Source organism: Cajanus cajan, chromosome 5, assembly GCF_000230855.2.
Source record: "Cajanus cajan strain Asha chromosome 5, NIPB_CcT2T_4, whole genome shotgun sequence".
NCBI classification, from domain to species: Eukaryota; Viridiplantae; Streptophyta; class Magnoliopsida; order Fabales; family Fabaceae; genus Cajanus; species Cajanus cajan.
The window spans coordinates 22,252,953-22,263,795 of NC_138521.1; the positions used below are offsets into that span (position 1 = coordinate 22,252,953).

The 10,843-nt window shown below is 29.6% G+C and overlaps 1 protein-coding gene across 1 annotated transcript; it reads left to right on the forward strand.

Annotated features, from left to right (window-relative positions):
• Positions 1-1,288: 1,288 nt before the first annotated feature.
• On the forward strand, positions 1,289-6,935 carry LOC109818269 (vacuolar lysine transporter YPQ1). Its single transcript, XM_020383711.3, has 12 exons — positions 1,289-1,612; positions 1,805-1,847; positions 2,128-2,154; positions 4,391-4,492; positions 4,651-4,763; positions 4,971-5,148; positions 5,447-5,539; positions 5,646-5,738; positions 6,054-6,074; positions 6,190-6,248; positions 6,351-6,441; positions 6,556-6,935. Exons 1-12 carry the CDS (start codon positions 1,389-1,391, stop codon positions 6,643-6,645), a joined length of 1,134 nt encoding a protein of 377 aa, XP_020239300.1. The 5' UTR covers positions 1,289-1,388; the 3' UTR covers positions 6,646-6,935.
• Positions 6,936-10,843: the final 3,908 nt, after the last annotated feature.

Genomic DNA, 10,843 nt, shown 5'->3' on the forward strand with positions numbered 1-10,843 from the left:
TGTTTTATGAATCTGGTATTTATGGATAACACTAGAAAGTCTTTCAAAATCCCTCTCACACAACAATCCTTTAAAATCCTTAAATTTTTGAATACCAATGGATTGTTTTTAAGTTGTAAAAAATCTCAAATGAATACCAGTGGATTTTAATGGACTCTTTAAAAAATCCTAAAAATCCAGATTGAATACCACTGGATTGTTTTTAAGTGACATAAAATCCTGATTGAATACCAATGGATTTTTTTACTCAAAAAAAGTCTTTTAAAATTCTACGAAATCCTAAACCAATACACCCCCCTAAATTACAATACATATACATCAAGGCTATATGACAAATATTAAAGGAGTTTAACTTAATCCTTATATTTAGCATAAAAGCAGATGTTATAAACTAATAAATACTTGTAAAATCATTTTCAGGAATATTATATTTATTTATTTATTATTTATCCTATATCAAGAATATTCTATAATTAATAATAGGAGATCAATTCCTTTAAAGACAGAAATCATCAAAATATATAGAATTTGCTTTCTCCATCAAAATTTTCTCCGTGTATATATGACAAAAGAATCAAATTTCTAACGTATGATTAAGAAACACTTACATATATGTGCCGAAACTTGTTAGATTTTTCAATACTATATATGTGTGCGCGTATCTGTATATACATCTTATTTTTATTTTTTTTTAATGAAAATAGAATAATTAAATAAATAACTTTTTACCTTGAGAAAAACTACCACTCCAAGTATTTGATACAGCCAAAGAAAAAAAAAAAAAAAGCTTTTGAAAAATGTTTCCTTGGCTTGGAGTATATCTACTTAAGATAAACATTGAATGAAGCATTATTTATTTATTGTGAGTTAAAATGTTGATAAAATGATTTTATAATATTATTTTTATTACGTTAATTATTTTATTTTATATTTTATTCAAATATTATTTATTACGCGTATTTTTTCGTTAAACTCGTACAAAACTGTAACCTCTTGTAATCAAACCTCAAATGTTTTTTTTAATCATATTTGTTTTTAAAATTACTACCATTATTAAATACCAGCTTTTTAATTTTTTTTTTTTATATATACGAACTTATTATACGGATTGTATTTCTCTTTTAATTGATTTGATTACGCAGCATTACTTTCCTGATTTGTCCTCAGATTAAGGCACAACACAACCCAAAAAGGGCAATAAAATCCTACATGTTTCTCACTCTACTCCATGTCTTGTTTTGTAATTTCGAAAGGCTTCTTCTCTTCCTATATATAAAACCAAGCTCTTCAGTCTCTGTGAGCAAAACACCTTTTCACGGCTGAAACTCTCACACCCCAGAGAAAGAGAAAAAGGAAGATAGATACGCATAGAGAAAGAGAAACAGAAAATGCAATCTTCTTACTGTGTGAAGGAGGCAAAACCATGCGTGAGATGGGTTGAGAAATATTTCAAAGATTGCCTTTGCAATCTGAAAGATGACATATCCTTCGGTTTCGGGCTCACGAGTCTAGTATTCTGGGGAGTAGCTGAAATTCCTCAGATAATCACTATTTTTCATACCAAGAAAAGCCATGGAGTCTCCATCATCTTTCTCCTCACTTGGGTCGCTGGGTTCGTCAACGGTTTTTATTGTTATTTTTTAATTCGCTTAATTCAATATTCAATGCAATAGTGCATCTAACTTTTCAACTTTCTATTTTTTTAACAAAATCATTCGGATCACGTCCACTAAAGAAGGCACTATAATTAATTATTAGTTATGATGATTTGTTAAAAATTAAAATTATCTTGGATTTGATTCAGGGATATATGCAATTTGACGGGTTGCATTCTTGAACCAGCTACTGTGAGTAATTCTGAACCATATCAACCATATATTTTTTTTTATGAATATATATGAACCGTAATATTTGTGTGGTCCTGTCAGAGAGAGAGTACCCTGACATGCAACTGGGTGTTTTTTTTTTCTCTATTATCATCATCATATTCTGTACCAACCACTAAATTTTGTTTTCTATTTCATTGTTTAATTTCTTTCTCTATTTTCATGCGATTGTGGACTTACTAATTCTCCCTTTTCTGTTTCGTTTTTATTTCTCTTTTTGAAACGATGGATGGACAAGCAGTTGCCAACACAGTATTACACAGCTCTGGTAAATAATTAATTGCAAACGTCAATTTTTTCTGTACCTTCTTCAATTCTTTGTTCGTACAATATTATCGTTTTCTGTCGTTCGTTGATCCTTGGATTAACATCCTCTGCAGTTACTTTCAAACTCCATGCTCATGCATCTTTGCCCTTGAAATAATATTATAACAAAATTATAAATAAATATGTGCTGTTAGTGTTAGTGTGAGTCTCTAGATCTAAAGTGCACAAGAGGCAGTTCATTGAACTGCGGAGGATCTATATCCTATAATCCTTATGCTGAAAGCATATGTTCACCAATCATCTGAATATTCAATTAAAATCTTTTACTATCGACTAGTTTTTTTTTTTAAGACACATTTTTGGATACCTCAGACGCTAGTAGACACTTAGTGCAGTTAAATGAAAAAAAAAATTTATACAATAAAACAATATCTATATAAATAATGGGTGATATATAATATGATAAAAAAAAAAAAAAAAAAAACTAATATGAGGACTAGTATTAATGGAATACTTTTAAAAAAAATAAGAACCCGGCTGTCAAAAATTCATTATTGTATTTTAAAACTTTTTTTTTTTACTGCAGTATTTTTTAAAACCTTAATTCAGATGACAAACGAGAAATACGATGATTTAGTTCTGAGGTTTGGTAGGATTCCAAGGTTAATTTAGTATTGGACGCGTGTCAGTTGTTCGGTCACAAACGAACATCGCTGGCTTCACTTGGTTGGTGGTGTGGTCTGGGCAGCCTAGAAATACTGCCAAATCGGCCTTTAACATACATTTTGTTTTGGGTCGAGAAAAAGTCACATTTGCTCTCTCTCTCTCTCTCTCTTTTTTTTATTTTATTTTAATGAGATTCTCACATTTTCCAAAATATATTGATTAACTTTCTTTTATAACAACATTGAAATGAAACTTTAAAATAAAGTAGAAATTACTTGATAATTTTATTTATTTTTTCAACTTAATAGAAATAATTGTGAGAGAACAAGAGTGAAAAAAATAGAAAATTGATATTTGTACAATAAAATTTATAATTAAAAAAGAGAAAAAATAAGTTCAAAATTTTATAAATAATTAATTGAGAAAAGACAAATACAAAAAAATGTAGTATTGTATAAATTGTTATACATACATCATTAATTTTAAAAATGAGAAAAAGAACAAGTAAAATTTTTTTTAATGCATTTTGATATGTTGTAAATTAATGATAAACTTTAATCACTAGGATTAATTTAGTGATTAAGTTGGTTGGGAAGGGTTAGAATAATTAGAAACAAGCAAGTCTAGGTTCAATCTTCATTGTGATAATAAATGATAAACTTTTAAATGTCATTATTATTAGGATGTTAATATCTTATTAAGATGCTATACATGCATACACACCAAATTCAAAAAATAAAAAAGGCAAAAAAAAACTCAAGAATAAGAAGAAAAAAAAAAGAAATTAGTTTTATTCTAAGAATATTTTAGTTGGTATTTTCTGAAAATATACTTTTTTTATAAAAAATTTAAGTATTACTAAATTTTAAATAATTATAAATATATTTTTGGTTTAACTTCTTCTAAGGAAGTATAAATTATATAAAAAATATTATGTGAAAAACCAGGGTTCTTTTGTTATCTGCATTGCCAAGCAGTAAAAGAAACTCCTCGAGAGGACAGATTATATACTGCAAGTAATATTAATAACACGACTATGAAATAATATAGGGCATAAAATGGCTGTTAATTAATATTAAATTTATATATATAACGTGTTTGGTTTATTTCTTTTAAATGATGATGATGGAGTTTCAACATAAAACCTCATAAAACTTATCTAAACCTCCCATAGGTATTTAGATTTATTTTTTTTATTTGGTTTATTACTAAATACTATTTCTTCTAAGAATTAATCTTTTTTAAAAAATTTGACAGATACGAAATTGACAGATATTTCTTTCAAATTCGATTATTAGTTTAATAAACTCTTGTTATAAATTTTTAACAATATATAAGAAAGAAAAATTTACCTTTTTAAAATATATATACAATTTTTCGTTATTATTGGATTAAAAAATCATTTTCCTAATTCTAAAATGTTTTTAAGCGAAAATCAAGTGGGCACTATAGGATTAGATTCCCCCCATACTCTACTATAGCCTATACTCGTACTTCATTCCTATTCTTTTTAACCTACGAAAATTGCAACCTTGATCTTATTAATGAGCAATCTATCTTTGGATTAACAGCTTTACACAATCACAACGATCGTATTACTACTGCAAATAGTATATTATGATTACATCTGCAGATGGTACAAACATCGTCAGAAGGTCATCAACAACCAAAGGGTACATTCCCACTTTCTAATTAGATTCTTTCCGAGTAATCAAATTTGAAATTCACACTCTTTGAGTTCAAATTAATTTAATATCAAGGTTTTCTCCAGACCCAAGAACACAATCTCACCCCCATCTTCACTCTATTATCATACTTTATAATGTTACAGGATCCTGAAGAAGAGAAAAAACCATTGAAGCCACCAAAACCAAGTAACAAGTCTGCAATTCCAATACCAAATGGCACACCCAAAGCATCACCTAGACCGGAGTACTATTATATGTATGCATATAATTTCTTCTCATTACATGACTGCTTTTATCACTATTCTGAATTAATTATGTACAAGAAGTAATTCTCATCTTATAAATTAGTTGTTGTAATGTTGAAATAAGTCATAACTTATTTTGTTAATCTTAGTCAAGATGTAATTAACTAAACTGTCTTTCCTTAAAAAAAAAAATGAATTGAATTAAATTAATTGTGCAGGTCAGCAAGATCATTGGCAGGGAGTGGTACACCACCGTGGGGAACCTACTTAAGAGCTGCTAAAAGTGGCCCTTCAGCCATGGCTTTGATAGACGACTCTTCTTCCGAGGATGAATCATCTCCAATTCCCTCTAATTATTCTCCAACCCAAGCTATGCCTATCCCACGTCCTATAGCTGTGAGTTTCAATTGTTTAACTCAAACATGCTGCTAGCAGCTAGCTTCATTGTATAAAAATGTAATAATTCACTCCACTTCTAGGATATTATTTGAAAATGTTTTTCTTGAATTTACCCCCAGAAAATGTTATTACCATATATGGTCCAAAATCTATAATAACGCGCTTACCATTTTAACTTTTCACTTAATCCACAATAATGTTATTTCTTTTACAATTAGTCTTCCACATTTGTGTCCTCACCTTATACTAATACATATATGCTACTTTGTTCGTCATATATTATGCACCGTTTCAGGGGAGTTATGGAACATTTCTAGCAGCTGCTGTTAATTTGCCTCTCAGGGGTAATGCTTTGAGAGAAGGGTACCTAGGAAGAAAGCTTTTGCAGGTAGGACTAGCCAGTAGTACTGGTACATTAGTGTTGATTTTGCTTTGCATAATTGTGGATTTGTAGTTGCTAGTTGCAAATCGCTAATAACTGATGCTCATCACAGGAGTACGAGACACATAGTGCATTTGGTCAATGGTTGGGATGGCTCATGGCTGCTATTTATATAAGTGGTCGGGTTCCTCAAATATGGTTGAATGTAAGTGTTAAATTAAACCATTTGTTTTCTTTTTCGGATTTTAACTATACTCTCTTTTTATAATATTCTAGGGTATTCTGATAAATCTAGGAGTTATGTTACATGTTTAGTTTTTGGACCGATAATTGTTTGACTCATTTTTAATGAAGTTATGTCACCCATTTTGTTGTTTATAGAGAAACTGAAAACTTATACAACTACTGGTCTAAAAGCTAATTGTACCGTGACAACTCTCTTTTCATTATCAGTTTGATTATATTTTTGTACATGCTACACTATTACTGATAAGCTGTTGTGTCTTCAATTATTGATCAGATTAAAAGAGGCAGTGTGGAGGTAATACTCGATTGATCTTAAAACCCTTGCTTTCCGATTATGAATTACGTGTACAAAGATCAACTAGAATTTCTACATTTTTATGTATATATGCTTTCCCTTTTGATCACAACAGGGCTTAAATCCCTTCATGTTCTTATTTGCATTGATGGCTAATGTCACTTACGTGGGAAGGTTCCAATCTCCACCCGTTGTACTTAAATTTGCATTCAATTATGTTTATTCTTCTTCAAATTTAGTAAACTAAATCAATAACTCTAAAATGTGTTGATGCAGTATTCTTGTAAGAACTACAAAATGGGAAAGCATCAAAGCTAACATGCCATGGTTATTGGATGCCGTATTTTGCGTGGCATTGGACTTTTTCGTATCCTATACATGATGCAGATTATTATTTTGATTGGTTTGATCTAACTAAACGTTATATCCTATTAAAGAAAGTAGCTAGGATTATAAGCAAAACCTTAACAACATATGACAGATAATATTGCAGTTCATCTTTTATAGATACTTCCAAAGGAGACAAGCAAATGATGATTACGAAGAAGCGGGAAAAGCTGCTGCATCTTGAATTTTTGTAGCTGTGATGTAAACGATTGATGTTGAATTAATGGTCACATTCCCAAAATTGAGCTAGTATTTGCGCTTAGTGTACACTCTTCAAGAGGAGGATGTATGCTATGTTATATATATGGATTATGGGAAATTAGTATAGGACGTGGATGTTTAGTTGTTGGAGACATGATAGCGGCTACTCTGAATTTGTTGTCTTAATCCAATAACTGACAAAATTGTGGGAGGCTATGACTTCCTCTGTAGTTTAGCTAATGCATTATGAAATATATTGGATAATTCAACTAAGCCATGAATTTTTTATTTTATGATTGAATGAATTATTTAGCTTTATACATGAATGGATGACTAGTAGATAAATGAATTGAATCGTCACCACTCACCTCTGTTTAAGAGGCATATTCCAGGCTGGTTTATACTCGAGACTCTAAGGCCTTCCTTCATGTATAGTCTAATAAATATCACTACTTTATAACTCGACAAAGAAAAAAAAGTTTACTTCCCAGACTACCTAACTTGGATAATTCAGTAATACAAAAAATAATACTTAATTCAAATATCAAATCTCAAATCTCAAAGGGAAAATAAATAACAAATAACTAAAGTAGAGGCAAGATTAGTATAGGTTAATTTGTATTTATCAAGAAGTGTTTTTTCTGAACATAGGTTCTCTTGATGTTTATGGATTTCATCTCTCTCATGTCATAGTATTTTACGTGTTTCATTAATTAGTACAGAAAGTTTTCCCAACGATCATTCTCTTATTGATACAATGATACAATATTTACCAAGTCAAACTTCAACTTTACCAGAATAGTGGATTATTGTTTCAATAAAGAGAATGGTAGATGAAGAAAACCTATGCAGTGGAAGGAACACTTTAAATGTTTGAAAATTTTAAAGTGAGACTCTCCCAAAACAAATATAACTGAATAAATACAAAGATTTCAATAAAGTTATCTAATAAGCTAACAAATCAAAAGTCAGTCTCATATTAAAACAATAATATATGCAATGTATTTTTTTACTAAGTTTCTTCATCTTTGTCGATCTTGTGTTCTTGTTTCAATAAAGCGAATGTGAGTTCGAGAAAACCTATATGTAGCATAAGGATACGTTAAATATATGTTTTGAAAATTTTAAAGTGAGATTCATCCAACATAAGTATAACTGTATAAGCGGCAGATGAGATGAGACACTTGTCCCCTAACTTTGCGTGTCATAGATGTGACACCCTTTAAGTTGTCTAGCATGTCTTATGGTGTTTGGTAAATCAAAAAGAGTTTGGGAGGCTCTTCAGCTCCACATTTTAAAAAATCCAATTGATACAAATTTTGTACTATGGATTATTAATAATGTTAGTGACAAAAACTATGGGACTTTGTTCGTAGTTATTTGGTGCATTTGGAGAACCATAAATACTTCAATCTTCTAAAATAAAGAGACCCCAATTTGTTGCAACTGAATAAGGATGGTGTCTCTCTAATTCATTAATATTCTTGTACAATAATCGCACACAAAATCAAGGTTATGTCTACTCATATTCTTAAAAGAAGGAAATCGATATCCTAACTATTTTGACTAAAGGTGTCTCCTTTATTCATAGTCTAGTTATTTGACTTATGTGTCCCTTAATTTATTTTTTTCTTATTCATATTGATTCTATGGGGATCTTCTTTCCCTAGTTGTTGTTTTACCTCTATTTTTTCAACTTTTCCAATAATAAAATAATATATAACTACGTAAATTCAAACATTTCACTTAAAGTATCTAATTATTTCACAAATCAAAAGTCCTAAAGATTTTTTTTTTTACAAACATGTAATTTATTATCTTTAAAATTTATGATTACAAACTCAAAATAAATAAATATATATATATATATATATATATGTATATATATATTATATATATGTGTGTGTATGTTTAGATATGTGAGTGTGTGGGGGGAGGTCAAGAGTCATTGATACTATGATGTCAAATTAGTAAAATGACACTTTCAATAATTTTTATTGAATACAAATTCATCCGATCCAATCGTTGTAAGTCATGATATTACATTTATGATCATGTGTAGCAACCTAAGTTGCTACAAACTAATAGAAATAAATTAAAAACATATGAAGTTGCCACTAATATTTATTTAAGAAAAAAATATTAGAAAAACCACATAAAAATTGGTCTACAAAAATAGATTTGAGATCAAAGTCAATTACGTGCAAGAATGGTATTAGCATCCTACAACACTTATGGTAAAGAAAGTTACCTCTAATTAATTAAGCAAATTATTTATAACTTTTAAAATATGTATCTCACACAATTAACTATGACAATCAAATATATCTTATTTAACATGTGTGTTTATTTTAATTTAATAAAAACTAAAATTAATATTATAATTGTTATATAACAAAGTGTCAATATTATTTTTATTTTTTAGTTCGACAGGAATAATTTTCTGGTTCTATGTATCTCTTTGTGTAATGAAAAATAAGAGTCAAGTAGTTTTTTTTATAAAAAATGTTTCTTAACCTATCGGTACCCGAGCCTGGCCGATAGTTGATCTAAAAACCCTACATATAAAATGTATTATTATTCAGTTCGTAACCTAGCGCTGCTCAAACACATTCTTCTCATTTTCTCAAAACCCTAGTTCTAGGAAGACCAGGTTCGTTTGCTCGTCTCCTTCTTCTTTGTATACCTAGCACAATGGGAGATTAAGTTCTCAAACATCCAAATCTAAAACCACGTCTCCTTCCATTCCCAAACGACCAAATCCAAAATCACATCTCCTTCCATTTCATAATCATAGCGAAGTGGGAGATTTGGTTCCCAACATAAAACTCCACTTCTCCAAGGTTGAGCTTTGAGGTTGTGACTGTTTGGTTTGACCACGAGGTGTTGGGTGTTGTGAATGGTTTGAGCCCATGGTTGAAGGTCACAACTATTTGGGTTGAGTTTGAGGTTGGAGGTAAAAACACAATAAGGTGAAATCATCATATTATGTAAGCATACATTTGACTATATGAGTCTTTATATTTGTTATTGTCCTTTTAAAGTTTGCATGTGGTTAATTTTTATTGTAAGTGCATTATAAAGACAAACTACTTTTTCTTTTTTGGAAATATATATTATGTGATTTTAGACTTTGACAGAGAAATTAGTGGTGAACTACCCACTAATGTTGAGATAATGTGCCTAATATCTTTGTTTTGAGATCCTTTTTGTAACATCCCATTTCATTAATATAATATAAGTACTTTATTAATAATTTTTTATATTTTTATTTTATTAGTAAGGGTTGTTAAATATTTGTTTTAATTATTTAATGCATTTTGCAATATAATATATATTTTGATTTTATTAAAGATTATTGTAATATTTATTAAAAGGGAAGGAAATTTGTAATTCTGGTTAAGTGTTTTAATTAAAAGAAGGTTAAGGTTTTTAAGAAAATAGTTTTCTGATCAAACCCTCTTACGCCTCTATTTCCACGTTCTCTGACGCTTAGGTGCTCTAAAGAGAACGCATATGAAGAGTAAGGAGAAGGAATCATCGGAGTGGAACGAGAGGCATAAATTTGATACCTTGCATCACTCTAGTAAGGTAGAGTGAGAACACTCAATTTTATGTGCATTTGATGTGATTTATCGAGTAGATTCCAAATATGTATTTTGATTGATGATCAAATGTCTTTAGAGTAATTAATTGATTTCTTTGTTGAAAGGGATTAGAACCCTAGAAGGGTTGGCCCTAATGCCATAGGTTTTCTGTTTGATGAATTGTAATGCGCGTTAGATGTGATTTATTGAGTAGATTCTGAATATGTATTTTGTTTGATGAACAAATGTTTTAGAGTAATTAATTGAGTGTTTTGTAGAAAAGGGTTAGAATCCTAGAAGGATTGGCCCCAATCCCATAAGTTTTATGTTTGATGAATTATTATATGCATTTGATGTGATTTATCGAGTAGGTTTCGAATATGTATTTTATTTGATGATCATATGTTCTTAGAGTAATTAATTGAGTGCTCTGTAGAAAGATGTTAGAACCCTAAGAGGGGAATTTGATGAATTTAAGGGATAAGAGTTGTAGACACTGAAATTGGTTAATTTCCTATAAGTAAAATGAGTTTTAAGTATTTATAATTTGTATGATTAATTTGGGTGATGTTTGCTTCAAGATTTTATTTTGTA